The 20,658-nt window shown below is 44.5% G+C and overlaps 1 protein-coding gene across 1 annotated transcript in view; it reads left to right on the top strand.

The window, feature by feature from the left end:
• Positions 1-14,258, top strand: part of LOC306740553 (protein jagged-2-like) — a gene marked incomplete at its 5' end in the record, with an annotated part of 51,921 nt that extends 37,663 nt beyond the window's left edge. The window contains 11 exons of the mRNA XM_079222739.1: positions 1-102; positions 2,823-2,936; positions 3,069-3,185; positions 3,313-3,340; positions 4,538-4,623; positions 5,127-5,240; positions 5,326-5,441; positions 5,628-5,888; positions 7,051-7,182; positions 12,934-13,093; positions 13,668-14,258. The exon at positions 1-102 is cut by the window's left edge and continues 12 nt beyond it. Of these exons, the coding sequence (XP_079078865.1) occupies positions 1-102; positions 2,823-2,936; positions 3,069-3,185; positions 3,313-3,340; positions 4,538-4,623; positions 5,127-5,240; positions 5,326-5,441; positions 5,628-5,888; positions 7,051-7,182; positions 12,934-13,093; positions 13,668-14,173 (1,736 nt within the window). The 3' untranslated portion in view covers positions 14,174-14,258. The remainder of the gene's footprint in view (positions 103-2,822; positions 2,937-3,068; positions 3,186-3,312; positions 3,341-4,537; positions 4,624-5,126; positions 5,241-5,325; positions 5,442-5,627; positions 5,889-7,050; positions 7,183-12,933; positions 13,094-13,667) is intronic.
• Between the last annotated feature and the right edge of the window lie 6,400 nt (positions 14,259-20,658).

Consider the following 20,658-nt stretch of genomic DNA (forward strand, 5'->3'; position numbering starts at 1 on the left):
GCAACAGGAACCTATGTCAGAACGGAGGACACTGCGTGGACCTAGTCAACGACTTCTACTGCGACTGTGTGGACAAGTGGAAGGGGAAGACCTGCCACTCACGTGAGTCATGATGTCATAGCACCATTATGTGCATTATTATTGCTTCATTAATTAATATTCACTGTGCATTTAACCACCTTGACATTCATTATTATTGCTTCATTTAATTAAATAACCATCGTGCATCAACCACGATTAAATTCATTTTTATTGTTTTATTTAATAACAATTGTGCATTAACCACCATTACATTCAGTATTATTGTTTCATTTCATAAATAACCATTGTGCATTAACCACCTCTAGTGAATGTTGGTTAATGCACCTTTAGTCACTAGTTATTTACTGATGATAATAATGTTTATGGATTTTTAGTACTGCTATAATGTATGCTTTTTGAAGATCTTATTGTTGCACACATAACATTTTGATTTAATATATTATGTATTTGGTTAAGATATAAGTCTATAATTATTATTTGGGTGGCATTTGTTTAGTTTCAAGTATCATAGTTGTATTATTCCCATAGTTTTAATCTTTTTTTACCATCACTATATTCACTGAGCTAAGTTGCTCTGAGTAGTTATTCTTTGCTTTAACATTCTGGGGTCTGGGGTCGTTTTCTCAATTTTACATGATTTTAAATTTCCCTTTTTAAAGTCACTTGCATATGATACATTCATGTGTTGTATATCAAACATTACAGAACAATCTCAGCTATCTATATAATGAGGCACCATTGTCCCAAGGCACATGTGTAAAGAGAAAATATGACTAAAGCTGAAAAATGTAATCTTGATTTTGGAAATGTTTCATATTTGTTGTGAAAACATAACTTTACTTATGTGGTATATCGGTTTTGGTGATGGAAATTGGTTTACCAAAGGTCTTAGGTTCACAAAAGCAGTCGAATATATGAATCAAATGGTAGACACATACAAATAAATGTCAAAAAACAAATGTATTATTATATGGTGGGGATGATGAGTTGTGGCTGGCTTTGAGGCCTGCTATGGTGATGTATTGGCAGGCAGACGGACAGGGAGACTGCTGCAGCGGTGCTGCATGTTGTCTTCTGGACCCTCGCAGCTCTGAATCCACTCTGTAAAATACATTAATACAAGTCAGTATGAGTTCACTGAAATAAAGTTAACGGTGATAGGGACAACAGTTGATTACCCACCGTTCATAGCTGTAGTCAGCTATCTCCGTTAGCTCTCGTTAGCTCCCGTTAGCTCGCGCTGTGTTAGCAGCACCTAACGTGACATAAACACTACTGTAGTAACGATTAACGGAGATCCAACGCTACAAGGCTTACTAAGTTCACTGTAAGAAAGTTAACGGTGATAGGGACAACAGTTGAGTATGCACCGTTCAGTCGTAGACACGGAAGAGACATCCAACACGGCGCTATCTAGTGACGTGCTAACGCTACGAAGCTATCGTCAACAAACAAACGTTAGTTACGGTCTTACAAACACATAATGGAGGTCCAACACGACTAGTCGTACTAAGTTTGTTCCTGCAAAGATTTTACATCATTAAAGCAAACAATGATTAGATTAGATTATAACATTTATTTGTATCTTTATAAGATATGTAATATTTAGTTACTACTAAATAGCTTATTGTGGAAAACAATAAGCTATTTTTTTGCAAAACAAAACAGAATGAGTGCAGATGTGTGAGACAACACGTTGTATCAGTATTAGTGGCTGCAGTGAGCTGTTTTCCTCTACACATCTTTTGTAGATTTGATACGGCCGCTCTCAATTCATGCTCAATGTTGAGAGACACACCAGCAGAAAAGACGACTTCACGGAGATCTCATAAAGATCGGCTTTTGGCGAAATTACAAGAATCGGCGAGTTGCACATGCGCAAGCGTAACCTATTACCGCTGGAACATTTAAAATCAGCATTTCCTCTTGCGCCCCACCTGTAATAAATACCGCCCAGTTCAATAAATACTGACTTAAAGGAAACATGGTGTTCATTTATTTGAATGACAACCACAAAGTGTGCAGACTTTGTCACTGCAGTGTGTTTTCGGGCTTTTGGAAGAATATTTCCAGAGCCTCTCGATATGCGAAGTCAGAAACGTCATTAACGGAGCTCCAGGCTGCAGGCTGTTGGATGTCTGTCTTGACCTGCAAATACATTAACTGTTAGGCTTTAAAAGTGATCGCTGATAGCTTAAAATAGTGATAGCTTCAGCAGCAAATCCCATCGTGAAAAGCATGCAACATATTTTTAGCCGCTCTGTCTCTCTCTCTGTCCGCTGTGTCTCACCTGTGTGCAGCGCATCGGGGCGGAACTCCGCCGTGCGCAACACAGAGAGCAGAGAAGAGTTGTATAGACACAACCCATAAATGACATGCTGTCTGTAGATAAGATCAATAACATACGGCCGTTTAGTTTGTTTAATAACAGAACAAGGTGTAGACCTGTTCTATATTACTCTGCCAGCCACTATATTGCAGGCACAGTGATTGAAAATCACTGCTCTAGTTCATCAAAAATAGTTTTTTCTTATTTATTTATGCACACCCTCTGAGCTGAAGTAGTTGCTGTCAAATTAACCTCTTACCCTCCCCTCTTCCTCTCTCTCCCTGTCTCTCTCCATCTCCCACTCTCCCTCTCTCTCTCTCCTTCTCTCCCTCCCTCTTTTTCTCTCCCTCTCTCCCTCTCTCTCTCTCTTTCCATCTCTCTCACTCCCCGTCTCTCTCTCTCTTTCTCTCTCTCTCCCTCTCCATCTCTCTCTCCCTTTCTCTCCCTGCAGGTGAGAGCCAGTGTGACTCCAGCACCTGCAGGAACGGTGGTACGTGTTACGACCACGGAGACTCCTTCCTGTGCAGCTGCCCCTCGGGCTGGGGGGGCAGCACCTGCAGCACAGGTCAGAACCCAGAAACTCAGCCGCTGACTTGTGACAGCAGCGTGACATCACGCGATTGTGACCGCGACCAAAGAGCGGCAACAAACTGTCACATTAAAGGGAATCTCTTATTTTTGTTGTTGTTGTCTTCAGCCAAGAACAGCACGTGTGACTCGGGTCCGTGTGAGAATGGAGGGACTTGTGTTGGAGCCGGCGACGCCTTCACCTGCATCTGCAGGGATGGTTGGGAGGGAGCCAGCTGTGCTCAGAGTATGTCTCTGTTCAATGCCATGTTCATGTCATCAGGGGGGATGTGGTCTCTCCTGCACAAGATGAAGAACAGGTCTTCATCCTCCTCTGGACTCTACTGACTGACATTTTCTTTCCTCTCTTGCAGATGTCAACGACTGCAACCCTCATCCCTGGTGAGACTCATTCATCTTCATCTGAAATGTTGTTGTTTTTGTCTAGCAGAAATGCATAATGCATTGGTGGTGGATTTTAGTCATTGAAGGCTGCAGCTGCAGTTTAAATACATCTCTTTAACTGCACCAGAAGGACCCGGCCTGGAGAACCCTGTTGTCTTGTCACTGATATGCACCTCGCTTCTCTTCGTTTATTGTAAAATATGACTTCTGTTATCCGTTATAAACTTGACCTCAATTGACCTCTGGCGGTGGGTTCAGCCGAGGTGGTCTGGACTGCAGCCCTGAACGCTAGCAGCTATTTATCGCTGCAGGCTGCAGCCACCTTTGATCTTCTTCTTCGCTGGTATTAATGTAGAGGACATCAGCTCGGCTGACATCTTTAGTGAGTCAGTCTGGATGAACGTCAGCAGCCTGAGATGCATTGAGCAGCTACAGGAGAGTTGTGCTTCTCAGATATGAGGATTTCTGCTTTTTGTTTGTTTGAGTCATATAATTGTTAATTCACCATACCTGAGGGTAGCTGTGATGAGGGGAGGTGTTGGGGGAGGATAGGCTCAGTATGTGGTCTGCAGGGATCTACATATGAGGTCTGGACATTGATCAGGGATCAGCTTTAGAGTCTCAAACCTCTGGGCTTCATACAACCTGTGGAGAGATCTGGTGTTTGGTGTGAAGACGATGAGCAAAAGATGAAGATTCTGTTAGAACTAAACCGGGAAGTGGTGGAAGAGTTTGAGCTGCCGGTTAAACGTGAACTACAGACTGGTCCCTTCACTGGTCCCTGGATTTTATGCCGTTAGGACGGGGCTTTCCTTTAATGTCAGAATCAGGAACGAATGTTTGCACATGCAAGGAATTATATTTGGATAAACACAGTGCAGAGATTTACGGTTTTAAAAGCTTGCCTGTAAAGAGAAGCAGAAGGGGAATAAATGTGAAGATAAGATATAGTTTAAATGTCCCCGGGAAGATAAACTCTGAAGCAACACATAGCTGCCATGGAACAGTTTGCACGGTTGCACCTCCTGACTGCGTCCTGCAGCTGGTGCATGACAAGTGTAGTTAATGCTCACAAGGGTCCAGCATGCTCAGAACTGTGTCCTCTACCCGTCTGACGTGCACAGACTGTTTGGAGGGGTGTTGGTTCTGCGCCCGCAGCACGCGTTACATTTTCTCTCTCTTTCCTCTCTGCAGCTACAACGGTGGCATCTGCGTCGACGGCGTCAACTGGTTCCGCTGCGAGTGCGCTCCAGGGTTCGCCGGACCGGACTGCCGCATCAGTGAGTCCCTGGGAACCGCAGGGCGGGGGCCGTGTGTGGAGAGGGTCGGGTGGGCAGGGTCAGAGGTGAAAGGCCGCGGTGGGGGAGGGGGAGGAAGCGCGAGCCGATTGTTTCAATCGGCCAGATTAGGAAGCCTCCCTCCCCCCCCGCTGAGCCGGGGTCAGAGCAGGGGTCCCTTCAGACTGGGAGAAAATCTCTTCAGAAAAGCGTGTCATCCAATTGAAGTGTTTCAAACCAAACTGCTATAATCAAATAAAAACACATAAAACACATACAACACTTAAAACACATAAAACACATAAACACATACACGCTTAAAACACTTGAAGCACATAAAACACATACACATAGGTTGTACTGCCACTGACGAGCATCTGCAGCTCTTGCCTCATGACTCCGCAGCCCTTCCTTCTACCTGTACCTCTAATGATTAATATGTATTTCCCAGCCAGCTCTTGGCCTCATATTCCTTGAATCAACAGCCATTTTCCTCTTCCTTCCAGACATAGACGAGTGTCAGTCATCTCCTTGTGCCGACGGCTCGACCTGCATGGATGAAATCAACGGCTACCGCTGCGTCTGTCCTCCGGGCTTCACTGGGCCTCGCTGTCACAAGTGTGAGTACCGTACGCCCAGCACCTCCTGCAGGAGTTCAGTTCAATAAGTAAAGAAGAACATTGACCACTTCCTCTCGTCCCTCAGTCATCGGCCTTGGAAAACCATGCCGCCACGCCGGCCTGCAGTTCCCTCACGGCAGCCGGTGGGAGGAGGAGTGCAATGGCTGCCAGTGCGTCAACGGCTTTGTCCGCTGCTCCAAGGTCAGTCTCGCCGCGCATCACTCCTCACGACTCACGCATCACACATCAATCCTCACGCATCACTCCTCACGCATCACGCCTCACACATTACGCATTACGCATCACGCCTCACGCATCAAGCATCACCGTACAATCCGTATCTGCCTGTTTTGTGCATCTCACCACGGCGTGGCGTTCTCCCTGCAGGTGCTCTGTGGCCGCCGGCCTTGCCTCCTCCCGAAGGCTCCACCCACCCCGGACGCAAGCCCGCCACCCTGCCCCGGGGGTCACGAGTGCGTGGAGCACCAGTTCCTCACCTGCTTCTCGCCGCCGTGCCACCAGTGGGGCGTGTGCTCAACGCCCGACCCGCCCACGCCCCTGCACACGCAGTGCGAGCCCAACATCGGTTACCTGGACAACAGCTGCGCCCGCATCACGCTCATCTTCAAGAAGGACAAAGTGCCGCAGGTGAGCCACTTCCTGTGTGAGCGTGCACGCGATTTTGTGCTGAAGGTGGTTTCTAGTGCACGGACGCAAAGAAGCTGTTCTGGAAAACGTCTTTCCGCTGTTGGTTTTGACATTTTGTGCACAAAACATTTGTGGAGAAGTTCAAATAAATGCTCCAGACCTTCAACAGCAGGACCAAGAGGCGGCTGCCACGCTGCCTCTGAGCAAGGCACTCGTTGACCCGACAGAACAATAGAAACGGTCCAACAAGGCCCACTTTGGTAGTTTATGATTATTGTGATGTAATAAGCATCTTTAATGCTTTGCATCCCTATGATCTGTACAACCGGAGCTAACATTTTGCGTAACTCAATAAACCAGAATAATTAAAGTTATGAAATTAATTAAAAAAGAGTATATTAAAAAAATATATATAAATTTGATAAAAAGGGCAAAAAAACAAACATATTTCTAAATGTAGAAACAATTAAAAAGTTAATTGAACTGTGTGCACGGTTTAGTGCATTTTAATGAGTGGAGTGCGAAGGCGCCAATAGTTTAGTTGACCAATAACAGAAGCCGTAGCGTTCTGATGCAATAAAAACGTTTTTTATTTAATATTCAACGGAAGCATGCAAACAACGATCGCCTGCCCGAAATCTCTTCTCTCGGTGGGCGGAGCTGAGAATCTGAGCTTTTTTCACCAACAACACATCTGAGTCTGTTTTCCCGCCAAACCGGATCATTAGCAATCGATAGCCGCCGGGTCCTTAGCGACCGCGACCGCTAACACACTCGTGATCCTCGTCTCCAGCTCGTCTTTGATGAGAGTTGGTGTTTGGAGGATGAAAACAAAGATCTGGATCTTCTTGATATGCGGTATTGGCCGTCCACAGAGCTCTGGCTGAGACTCCAGTCTGGCCCCAATCAAGCGGCTCTCGCTGGGCTTCTCTTGTTTACTACTGGGTCCCGCGGCCGGTCTGGATGGAGTTTTATGATTTGAAACGAATCTGTTACTCTGACAAGATACTGATCTGAGATCTGATTGGCTGCATCTGAAACAGACTTAGGAGGAATTAGAAGCTGATTGTTGCTCGCCAGCAGTGCAGATACTAATCTGTCGTGTGTGTGTGTGTGTGTTTGTGTGTGTGTGTGTGTGTCTGTGTCTGTGTGTGCGTCGCAGGGCACCACTGTAGAGAACATCTGCTCCGAGCTGAGGTACCTCCCCGTGGCTCAGACGCTGGCCGAGGAGCGAGTGCTGCTCATCCTCTGTGACCTGTCCTACTCCAACGGGGACGCTGTGGAGGTCGCCATGGTAGTTTTTACACACACGCACAAACACACACACACACACACACACACACACACACACACAAACAAACACACACACACACACACACACACACACACACACACACACACACAGCATTGATCTGTGGTAATGGCCCAATAGCCTCTTTGGTGGTGGTTTTGAAAAGGTATTGATCCACAATGGGAGACAACAAAAAAGATACAATACAAAAAGATACATTATAAAAAGAAACATTACAAAAAGATACAATACAAAAGAGATACAATACAGAAAAAGATACAATACAAAATGATAGAATATAAAAAGATACAATACAAAAAGATACATTACATGACAAGGACGACCCACTGGCTGCACAGTGTCCCGTGTTTGTGGTTTGTAAATCACTCCGAATAAACTTATTTCATCTCAATAGTTTTAGTGGCTGCTTGAAGATAGCGCGTGTCTCATTAAAGGATAATTGTAGTTATTATTATTAGTATATTAGTTATGAGAACACGAGGAACAAAGAAGCACAAGTAACATGCTTTTTACCCGGCTTATCATCATAAAGCTCTTTATTTAAATACAATATGATGAAGTCCATGCAGTTATATAAGTAACACAAAGCAACAGAAGCTGCTCCCCTCTCTCACTTTCCCTCTTTTCTTCTCCCACTTTATTCAATCACACTCAATTTGTCACTGCAAACTGTTTCCAGAGGAGGAATCTCAACTTTTTTTCTTCCCTCTTTGTTAAACAAAAAAAATATATATATAAAGAAAGAAGAAAGAGAAGAGGATAAGACAGAAGAGGGAGAGGCGTTTGAAGCTTTTTACAACATCTGGATGAGATTTAGGTTTCTGGTGGGACACCTTGCTGTTCTCTGCTCTCCCTCTGCTCCTTCCTTCCTTTCTTTCTCTGTCTTTGTTGCTGTCTGTTCTCCACCTCTCTCTCTCTTCCCTGCTTCTTCCTCTCTCGGCCACCCAGGCTCTGGGGTGGAATCAGTCACTTCGGGCTTTAAGCTCTTAATGGAGGGATTAGTTCTTGTTCTCTGATGTTTGCAGCTTGTTTTGAGCGACAGATCCAGGAAGGGAGTGTCGAGCCCTCCATCCACCGACTCACTCCCTCTGTGTGTTCTGAGTGTGGGAGAACTCTTCATCAGCCTGGCTGGTTGGGTTGATGTCTTCTCTTTCCAGAGGCTCTCGTGTTTGTTTTAGGGCTGTGCGGTATACCGGTTTAAAATTTCCATTCGGTATGAATTTTTCATATACCGTCATACCAGTACATAGCTTTAACAACTGTTGTCGCTCTTCGGCAGGCAGCAAAATGTAATGTTCACAGCTCACCGCTGAGGGCGCAGCGGTCGGAGCTACTTACGTGTCATGGTTAAAACTTTAGTCATGGTTATAACTTTAGTCATTGTTATAACTTTAAAACAACAATTAACAACCCACAACTAACGTTCTTTCACCCTCTGGAGTCGGGGGTCATTTTCTCGATTTTACATAATTTCTTAAATTCACCTTTTTAAAGGCACTTGCATATGATATATACCATGTGTTTTACATCAAACATTGCAGAACAATCTCAGCTCTCTGTATAATGAAGCACCATTGTCCTAAGGCATAAGTGTAAAGAGATGATATGGGCCTACATTTTTTTTATTCTTCATACCTCTTCTGAAAACATAGCTTTAATCATGTGGACGAACTATTTTGGTGCTTAAAATTGGTTTGCCAAAGGTCTTATGCTGCGTTCACACCAAACGCGACACCATTTTTCTCACCACGTTTACCGCTTCAGTTTACCGCTTCAGTTTCCTCGCGCGAGTGAAACGAGGGTGTTCACACCAAACGCGAAATCGGGCCGCGACAAAGGGGGCGTGGCTTATCGCTGTCGTATCTCTCCGTGAAAAAGAGTTATCTTTTCCGGTATCGACTATGGAATAAATAACCACTAGTTCTGCTTTATACTTGTTGTGGAAGTCCCAAACATGTCGGAACATCAAACGCCCTCGTGTTTGGGTTCATAACACCATCCATAGCCGCACAGGTTAATTTCACCGTCTCCTCCAGGAACTGCGTCTGTCAGTTCTGCTTTATACTTGTTGTGTAAATTCCACATACATCGGAACATCAAACTCCATCGTGTCTGGGTTCATAATATTATCCGTAGTCCCACAACAGCGTCTGAATGACGGCCGCTACCAGCGCTACTTCAGGCAGACCAGCAGCAGTTTGATTCAGACGGCAAGACGGCAGTGGTGACGGGCGGAGCTTCTCAACGCTGATTGGCTGATGCAACTATGGCTCACGCTATTTTGTCGGCAGAGTTGGGATTATTCAACCTGTGCGAATTCACGCTGCGTCCTTCGCTCTATTCGCCCCGCGTTAAACACGCTATTCACGCTGCCTCAAATGCGTCAGTCGCGCCGCCCGGCAAAAATCTCGCGCCTTCGCAACCTGCTGTGCATTGACTTTACATGTAATCTGGCCGCGCAAATAATTTGTGTCGCGTTTGGTGTGAACACAGCATTAGGTTCACAAAACCAGTGGAATATATGAATAAAATGGTAGACACATGTAAATAAATGTCTAAAACCAAATGTTTTATTATATGGTGGGAATGAATGTGCTGGAGTGGCTGGAGTGGCCGGCATTGGTGATCTGGTGGCAAGCAGAGACGGACTGGGAGGCTGCTGCAGCGATGCTGCATGTTGTCCTCTGGACCCTGGCAGCTGTGAATCCTCTCTGTAAAATACATTACTACTAGTCAGTATGATGTTTTATTGTTTTTTCCCCCCGATTATTTAGATCATTATCTTTACAAAGAGGGGTCTTACAACTCTGCAAGTTGTTGTTTAGGCCTTGAACCATGGATTTGGAACAACTCGGGGGCGGCTTGACATTTTGCGGCTCGACATTTTGGGGAATCTCAATAAAATTATGCTCAGATAATGCTGGATGTTCATAGTTATGATCAAAATATGGTATAAAAGTGAGTTATTAGAAAATATTTAATAAAATTACAACTAAATTCTGAAAAAAATGATAGTCTTATAGGGGGTTCATACAACTACTTGAAGAATGGATAGAGGGAAGCCCAGAACACCTCAGCCCCATGTATGGGGGCTCTGGGGTGCAAAAGGTTAAGTACAGAAAATATCAGATACTTTAAGACTTTTACTCAAGTAGTATTCTATTAGGTGACTTTTACTTTTACTTGAGTCATTTTCCAGTAAGGTATCTTTACCTTTACTCAAGTATGGCTTTTGGGTACTTTATACACCACTGATCAAAACACATTTCACTCAAACGCGTCTGAAACCAAGTGGAACTCAAGCGAAACCGTTTTTGAGTCTTTCCACGGTTCCAACGATCACCAACCGGTTTGGTCAGAATTGACCCCTAAAACACCGCCTCAAAGAAACAGCTGTTAAAGGAGCTCCTCCAAGGCAGAAACATTATTTTTTACCTCCCCGGTTAAACAAAATTAAACTTTGTCTGTTTCAACAATCACCAACTCTGGTTTGAAACTTTGAAGGCGAGATTGTAACAGATATTTAAAAAAAGGAAAAAGACTTAACATAACTTTTAAATGACCTTTTATGGCTTTAAACACTAATTTTAAATACAAAATGTTTTCCAGTTCTTATTCATCTGTTGAAATTATTTAAATGTGAGTGCGTAAATCATGCTTTCTTCCTACCACTCTTATTTATTTCATTTGTAAAAGCGAGGTTTTCAGTTTTTTATTTATTTTGAAATTTACTTTGAGCTATATAGTCTTATCATTATTATTCAGACAAAAGGTCTCAAGCGCTTGGTTTAAATCCTGCTGACATATTAAAGGGAACAGATCATAAAAACTAAACACACGTTGGTTTATTTGTAGACGATTCATCAGGCCACGTTATCTCAACACTTTATTCTCTTTCACTGTCACTTGGAGGGGGGGGGGGAGAAAAGAGGAGTGTTTGTGCTGGCCGAGCGGAGCACAGCTGGCTGTTCTCTATTGTTTGTCCTAATTGAACACAGCTAATCTCCCCCGCACCCCTCCTAGCACCTGAGAAGGCAATTAACTCCACCCTCTGTGGTCCCACCGGGGCTGCCAGATGTGAGGATGAGAATGTCTTTTATTCTGACGGTTGAATGTGTGTTTTTTTCAGACCATGTGACCCTTTCTCTACTGGTCTGGTTCCCACTAAACCCAGTACACCTGCCACTCAGTTTTTCTTTATGTGATTAAAGACCATTTTTACAAAAGTTTATCAGAAGGTTTCTGAACGTATTCACTTAAAACTTCCTTAAAACCAGTGATGCGGCAAACCTCCAACACATGTACTCCAAATCTCAAAATGTGGCCTCAAACTGGGCCCTATTCTTCATACCTGGCTTACTGAGTTTGCTGGATAATTTTCAGGATAAGATGACGTAGGGTCAGGCTTTAGAAAAATCACCATAGCAACACATCCAAAATTTTAACCTGCTCCAGCGCAGGCTAACTGAAATTCACTGGATAAACTTGCCACTCCCACCGGACAAAAAAGGCAGCTCCCTTCCTCATTGATGAAGGAGCAATATTAGTTATATTAGTTTTATAGGGAGAGAGTTCTTCCAAATCGCCAAGATCCGTTCTCACATCATGATGACTTCCTGTACGAGGCGCTATAGACATGTAATCGTTTACGAGATCTCATCGAGTCGTACATTGAACACCACAGGCGCACCAGAGCATCGCTCATCTCAAATACTGTATGCAGACTGGATCACAGTGTCTCACAGACTGAATCACAGCCTTGAGCTTTTTTGCGACTGGTACATGTTTGTACAGTGTCTGCGATGCGGAGAACATCGGGAAAGCCATTGCAGGCCGTGCTGTCCGTGCTGTCCGTAAAGTTTACTTAGCGCTTAAGAAACTTATGGATGTGTTAAAGCACAATTATATGACAGTGTTATTAGTACACCATACATATCATTATTGTAGAAAATTATTAAGGTACTGATCCACCCATGCACATATTCAAACTCCTAGTTACATGGTAATCTACACATACATGTATATACACATACATGATACATACGCGCACACAGTACATATATCCTCACAAGTACATATTAATTTGTATACTACTGCCAGCAGGCACATTTAAATGAATATAATCTGATTGATTTGGGTGATGAGGCACTTAAAATTAGCCGATACATTTTCCCAACACTTACGCATTTATCTTGATATTTTGCAATGCTTATGTGACTCTAGACCGACCAGCCGTTATGCTGCAGTCACAGGAAGTGTTGCGAATATTCACTACGCTTTGGATGTGAACGCACCATTAGACTTAAGGCCATGATTATGGACTTAAACTCATCATATGTAGTCATGATCATCTCCTGCTCCTCCACAGAGAAAAGAGATGCTCTTTCTCTGAGTTTATTTGCCATTGTAGCGTTTGAAAATCATCGAATCTGTGTTCGACTCCTCCCCCTTTTGAAGATGAGCGTGCACGCGCAATTATCCAGATGACTGACGTCTGGTTAGAATTAACGAGACCGTTTCAGCATGGATCAGGCGTGGAAAAATCGAGTTAGCCTGATGTCAATCATCTCGCTAATTTCAGCTGGATAATAGGACATTTGATTTACTTTGTTGAACCACGTACGGGAAATAGGGCCCTGGTCCCTTTCTTTCTTTTTATTTATTTATTCTCAACATGTGGAATTCAGTGTAAGAGCACAACAAATTGATCCCTGTCTTCCATCTTGTGCACAGTCCTTTGAGCAGGACGGGCGGGCGAAGGACAGCGACCGCGGACAGATCCAGAAGGCGGCCAGCGCCGTCATCGCCGCCCTCTCCAAGCGCCACAACAGCACCGTGATGCTCGCCGTGGTGGAGGTCAAGGTAGAGACGCAGCTGGAGCCGCCACCGGCCGGTGAGTCCACGTCCACGAGGCTCTGATAGGCGGGACGGAGCGGGGAAACACTGGCACCAGGCATCAGCCTGTGGGGAGATCATGTGTTCAGTGTGTGTATGTGTGTGTGTGTTTGTGTCTGTCCGCGGCTAATCTCACATGCTGCTGGACCCATCAGGCTAATATTTTAATTCATGGCCCACAGCTTTTGAGAAGGAAAAAAACTACGATTTCATTGAGTGTTTTATTCCGTCATTGATTGCTGACTCCTCCCTCCTCTTAAAGGGCTGGTGCTTCAGTAGCAAAATGCCATTTCCGGTTATCAGCGAGGCTAAAAACATGCCATAGCTAGTCCACCTAAAGGCCACATTGTGACTGTTTTGTGCAACAACAAATAAGAAAAGTTTGGTCTCATTTTGAACCACAGCATCTGCCGATTAATTACATATTTTATGTGTTTAAATCTCCTGAAGTTATGCACGGTACTATATGAATAAATCCACTGTCTTGACTGCAAGGCGGACAGGGACATTGAGTGAGATTGAGCTTTGTTTGTGTGGAGATCTGACCTCTGACCCCTGACTTACTCCCTCAGGCTACCTGGTCCCGGTGCTGTGTGTGGTCTTCGGCGTGCTGTGGATCTTCTGCATCGTGGTCTGCGTGTGGTGGACCCGCAAGAGAAAGAAAGAGCGTGAGAGGGCGTCGCGGCCCGAGGACACAGCAGCAGTCAACAACCAGCTGCTGCTGCGGCCGAGCAACGCGCTCAAGGACAACCGCGACAAAGACATTCAGTACGAGTGCAAGAAGCTGATGGGGCCCGCAGACAGGACGTGCGACGGCGCCGAGGGCGAGGAGGAGGCGGAGTGGCAGGAAGACGAGGAGCGGGCACCGGGCACCGGGGAGAAGCGCCCGGTCCCGAGGAGGTGCTCCACAGCGGGGCCAATGGACAGGGGTGCGACAGGCAAGGGGGGTGTTGTCTGCACGGCGCACAGCGGCCCGGTAAAGGCGCCGCACCGGACGGCGTACAGCCCCAAGGACAACCGGTGCAAAAACCTGAACGCCGCCAAGCTGGGCGAGGACGTTAAAGACCAGTACGTATGAGCCGGGGACAGGAAACGCCCCGGACCTCTAAACCCTTAAGAGACAGTGAAGTCTACAAAGGTTTTAATTTTTCTGTTTTTTTGTTGTTGTTTTTTAATTTATAGCTTATTTTACCCCTGTCCCCCCCAAAAAAAGACATGGGAAATAAAATGTAATTTAATTTTCTCGTCACGCTACTGGAATCAAGAAGAATTATATATATTATACTCATCCGAACTAACAACTCTCTGTTTCTCCCTCTTGTCCTCTCTCTTTCTCTCTCCCTCCCTCTCTCTCCCTCTCTCTCCCCCTTCTCCCTCTCTCTCTCTCCCCCTCTCTCTGCCTCTCTCTCACTCTTCATCATCTGTCCTCATCGTTCCTCTCGCTCAGTGCTTTCGGCCCGGCTGCCTTAGCCCGAACCCGCGGGCCTTTTCTACTCCGTGTTCAAATCTTTTTATAAAACAAAAACACACACACACAAAAAAAAACATTTTATATACATTTTAATTCCTTGAAAGTTAGCACAGAGAATCCCCTGTATGATACCTGGAATGAGCTTTTTTGTTCTTTTTGTTTACATCTTTTCCATTGTTGTGATCAGGCTTAAAGTTATATATATATATATATATATATATATATATATATATATATATATATATATATATATATATATATATATATATATAATATACTTTTTAATAATGATGTCCCCACTTCCTGTGAGTCCACTTGATGATTCTTCAGTATTTGCCTCGGTAGAAAAGTGCCTTCAGCCCTTATTGTTATTATTATTTTATTTCTCTTTTCCTCCCCTCCTTTAGAGTTTATGCTGAATTTAAATACATATAAAGGGAAAGATGTCCGAGCAACAACTCTTCACACCACACAGGTTATTGTACATAAATGTAAATATGAAAGAAATGCCTGTGTATATTTGAATTTAGTAACTTAAGATATGCTTTGTACCATAGTTATTCTCAAGACGTTTTTTCGTGCTCGTTAAATGATGTCATTCCGTTTATCGGTGTCTGTTGACACGATGGCAGGTTTTATTCAGATGTCCCGCCTCCTGCTGAGTGTTTCAGCGGCTGAGAACCAACATCACAAACACAGACCGGAGAGCCGTTTGTTCGGCCTGTTGATCTTTTTTTTCAACAGGTTCTGATTGAGGCTTCAGCTTGGTCCTCTGCAAACACAGAGCCTCTCTTCAGCTTTTTCCACATTTAATGCTGGAGTTTCACGTCCTGCAGGCGTCTCTGTACGTGTACACGTGATAACACACCCTGTTAGCATGCCGTTAGCACTCTGTTAACATCCTGTTGAGCGCACAGACGTGTTGTTCTGCAGCTCACGGTTTGAACTCTTCACGATCCTCAGGTTCCCTTTCACTGCACATCATACTGGCAATGTAGATTTTTTTAACATTAGTATTAACATTTCTGAACCAAAAATATGAATCTTGAATACGTTTAACATCAGCCTCGTTCATCTCTTGCTTGGAAAAAAACACACAACGCCAAACCAGCGCTGATGCATCTCATTTCCAAACTTCGTAAAAGTACAATTTATACATTATTAATGCTATATATATATATATATCAAATCCCCCATTGCAAGACACCGAATCCCCTCATAGACTAATCAAAAGGTTTGAGTGGCAGTCAGCTCCAGTGGACGAGTGTGCATCCTAAATGTTTAGCCCCGCCTCTCCTCCGTGTATCTCTCCTGGTCTAATGAAGGGAACAAGTTGTTGTTGTTTTTGTGCTTGTCGTCCAGTGTTTTGTAAAGTCTGTTTCTGCACTAAGAACACAGGAGAAGAGAAACGTTTAGCATCACATACAAAAAAAAGTCAAATATTGTCACTGTTTGTGGATGAAACTGTTTTTTTTCACTGGTTTTGTTAATGATGCAAAAATCATTTTTTATCCCAAATTCATATTCTGCCAGTAAATCCCACATTGTGTGAGTCCTGAAGGGGCCTGAATGTGCAGAACGTTGTAATTTTTTTGTACATTTTTTTTTGTAAAAGTCTTGGTTTGTTAGTGGATTTTTTTTGTTTTGTTCTTAGAACAAGCTTATTATTTATTAAAGTATTTTATACCTAAATGTATTTTGTTTTGTCTCTTTTCTGAAAATGTTTTTTGAAACCTGTCAAGCTTATATGCATTTGATACAATGTTTCCTTTATTTCAGACAAAAGCAGCTTCTGGTTTTCAGCCGGCGGCGATGCTCGTTCTTTAGCGAGCTAGCTAAATACTTTTAACTTCATGAGGAGGTCGTGAACTCTGGTCAACTCGATTATGGTTGCCGAACGCTTTGTCCCCCCTCCTTTGGCAGCGAGAGTAATTGCGCAAAGAAAAGAAAACAAATTTGGCATTGTACGTTTCTGCAAACCATGGATACGTTGACTGTCGTACAGTAAGCGGCGAAGTACAATTAGCAACCGCTATCGAATAATTACGTGGATGGTAATGAGTAAAAACGAGCAAGAAATTCTTTGAAGGGACGACTGAAACAAACACGGGACTTTCACCCGGGAGTCCACTGTTTCTGTCCCGCGTAAAACCAAAAGTAACCGTTCACTCTGCGCTAGTTATGTAACGTTGTTCGGCTTGTTTACTGAAGCCGCTTGTTGTTTATGTTTGTTCTTTACTTTAGTTTGAACGTTTCACGCATAGAGCTCGAGCTCTGAGCTAACGCGACTAACCCTGATGGGGAGCTTTTATATCAGGTAGCTACAAAAACGCAAAGTAGAAGTATGGAAATAAATATATAATACCAATAACTTTATTCATATAGCACCTTTAAAAACAGCGTTTACAAAGACGCAACGCATAGACATAAATAACATCAATACATGTAAACATTTAAGAAAACAAAAGGCAAAAAAGACCATACCATAAAGGCAGTGAACACAACACCAACAATACCAACAACAGAAAAGATCAAAAGGAATAGAAAACAAACAAATAAAAGAAAGAAATTGAACAAAATTCATTTTGTTTAATTTCAAAATAACTGCATAAAAGGACTTAAAAGGACGACAAAGGAAATTTATAACGGAAATATTTTCAAACACAGGATAAGGACGTTGGGCCGTGTCCTCACTACTATGTTTCCTTTTTAAAACACATATATATATATATATATATATATATATATATATATATATATATATATATATATATATATATATATTTTGCTACATTCGTCCTCACCACGCCAGAGTTTTAGAGCACCGGAAACGGAGGAGTTCGGGACATGCGCCTACTCGATCGGGTCTCAGCAGGACCAATGACGCTAGACCTTCGGCGTGCCTTCATCTGCCCTAATGACACAATGTAGGAAATGATTAACATCGGCTGCTCCGCATGGAGGCCCTGCGGTAGCTGCTGGTCGGTGGGACGTGTGCCGTGCCGTGTGTTCATTAACCCGGCAGTTGTTGCGGGAAGAATGGGAAACGTGTCTGGAATCCTAGATGGCGCGGCGCTCTGCGTCACGTGCACGCCGATGCGCACGATCGCTGACCCACTTGGAGGGAAGCACAATGGAGGAGCGGGAGATGGCGATGAGATCGCGTGTCGGACTACAATGAAGCGCCGCGAGCCGATACCAGCCTCCTGCAGGAGCTGGTGTGCAGTGGAGGCTGCTGGTTCACGGCGGTCCTTCATGGTGACCAGTGACAGACAGCATTAATAAACAGTGCCTGCCACCAGAAAGGTGATGGCGTTCATGGCGTCTTCCTCATTATGTCCCTGGACCCAAACGACACAAATTCTAACTGAATTTATTGACGATTGGCGATTGACTGCTGTAATCTTTGTTAAATCGTTCTAATTTCCCTCTTATGTTATTTCTCTAAAATTCACGAATCTTGTCACAAAATGTGCATTAAATAAGTTCTGGAACTTCTGGTTGCAGTTTTCAACACAGGCACAGGCGTCCTGAATCCCTCGGCGTGCCCGGACAGCACGAAGGCTACATCAACAGCTTCACGGCCCGTTTGACGCTCGTCCTCTCAGATCATTTATTAAATGACCAACACAAAGGGGTATCCACGGCGACGGGGCGAACGCATCTTCCTCACCCGCACAGACGGCCGACAACTCTCCATGGAAGATAACCTGCTGAGGGAGAGGAACGATGGAGTCACCTTGTTCCAGGTGAGAGGAGCCAAGAGACTGTCCGATTACAAGTAGGCAATAAAAAAACGAGTAAAGAATCCACCGTAACTGAAATAGGTAATGTGATGGATGGATCTGAGCACAGACCAAGTCAAAGACGTTCTAGGTGCTATTTAAATACTATCAAATACTACCATCTCTAGTTTCAAGTCTTCTTCACTACAGCATGATGTTCGTTTAGTCAATTTTGGTAATTTAGAGTAAAACAGACCATAAAGCAGGGGATGCTTTAGGGCAGGGCTACAAGCTGATTGACAGGTCGACACAAGAGAGGTAAAAGGGATCTCAAAGTCGCTCCTCCTCAGTCCATATATGGTCACTTCCTGTTGACTGGTTGCAAAAAACAAAACAAGATGACGTCACGATGACTACTTCCACTTCTTGTATGCAGTCTGTTGGAGAAACGTAAAGTTTTATAAACGTATATCTCTCCTTCCAACCAGATTTTGATTGGACCCCGGTCGGAGCTGACTGACGCTCCGCTCTGATTGGCCGGTCTGGGTTCGGTGAGTCAACTCTTTCATGAGCCAAGCATTAAAGAACACACATTTTTCTTTTGAACAGGTGTTAAATTAACAGCTTTCTCTGTTCACTGAATATCTTCCTGAAATATGTACGTATCTCAGCAACCAAACTAACCAAACAAACACTGTGCACTTGCTATAATTAGTTTCAAGAAGTCTGGAACCAGGTACAAGTTCTTATGACGTGCGTAGGAAGCATCTGTAATGCAAAGCCACATTAATACATTATTTTTGGTTTTGGTCCGAGGAATGTGACTTGCGTGAGATTTTAAAGAATACCAGATTTCGCTCTGTCTAATTCGAGAGCAGTAATTACTACTTCATGCATCTGGAGTTATGAGCCGGCGTACACCTGATACCTGCTGGGCTCCACGCGGCACCGCACATTAAAACCTCTACAGTCAAACACACACTTACACACACTCATTTTGAGTGTCACCCTGCAGGAGATCGCTGGCCCTCAGAGAATTTAATCCTCTCCGGTTTCTGGAGGTCGGAGATGATTTGCGACCCGGACAGCGATGAGATATCATTTTCCAGAGCGTGGTGTGTGTTTGAAGGGGAATCATGCACACGGACAGGAATGCTCAGCGGAGCTCCTGAGGACAGCGGGAGAGCCGGATTCCTGCTCGGGGCCAGCCACGCCTCGGCCTCTCAGCTGGCTGACGGGGCCCTCCGACTCCTCCCAGGGTTAGGGCCGAGTCCACATGTTCAAACGGAGATGAAAGGCCCCCGGTAGGAAGGCTGTCCGTGCCAACACCAACCGCCTGCCAAGCGAGCGCTGCCAAGCGAGCGCTGCCGAGCAAGAGGCAGATGTTCCCGACGGTGAATATTCCCCCACTCTCTCAGGACGAGGAGGGAGCCTCCGCTTGACCCCTCCACATCAAAGTATGGAGGACTCAAAACAATGAGCACTTCCAGTGCGTGTGTCTGTGTGTCTGTGTGTGTGTGTGTGTGTGTGTGTGTGTGTCTGTGTGTGTGTGTGTGTGTGTGTGTGTGTGTGTGTGTGTGTGTGTGTGTGTGTGGACCTCATCAGAATAGGTGACGGTGATGCATTAGTCCCGTGGGTTCGTACAGAACAGGCCAACACACACACAAGTATGCTAACTGTACACACACACACACACACACACATACAGTGAGCTTAACCCGTGGTATAAGGAGAAAAGTGCAGCTACTGTTATATGGCGCCCCAGGAGCAGCTTTAGGGGGCCGGTGCTTTTAGGGGGCCGGTGCTTTTAGGACGGCGATACCTTCAGGGGTCCGGTGCCTTTAGGAGGCCGGTGCCTTTAACGGTGCAAAGTGAAAAGTACAATATTATATATTTCCCTCTGAAATGTTGAATGGAGGTATTAAGTAGCAAAAAAAGAATACATTAAAACACACAGGGCGTCCAGGTCAAGCACACTGGAACAGTTTTAGTCATTTTTATTGCCTTTTTTGAATCTTAAAGCTCTCCCCCCACTACCCCACACACACCCCAGGCTACACATTTTATAGACAAGCCTCGACTCAGAGAGGAACGCCATCACGCCCCACACCGTGCTGGATCTGTTGGGGTGGGGGGGGGTCTTGTTGTGTTACTGTGATCTGGATACGCTGACATGACTTTGCGTGACGCACACCTCTCATTTGTTACTGATGTGGGTCTGTGAGGTTCAGCCTGCAGGGGAAAGGAAAGTTCAGCTCCAGTTGTTGTCCATAAAACTGAATGTGGTTTCTGCACGCACACGTACAAACGGCAATATATAATAATATATGAATAAATACTCTTAATTAAACACAACTATGGGGAACA

This window comes from Taurulus bubalis (genome assembly GCF_910589615.1).
Source record: "Taurulus bubalis genome assembly, chromosome: 1".
Classification (NCBI taxonomy): Eukaryota; Metazoa; Chordata; class Actinopteri; order Perciformes; family Cottidae; genus Taurulus; species Taurulus bubalis.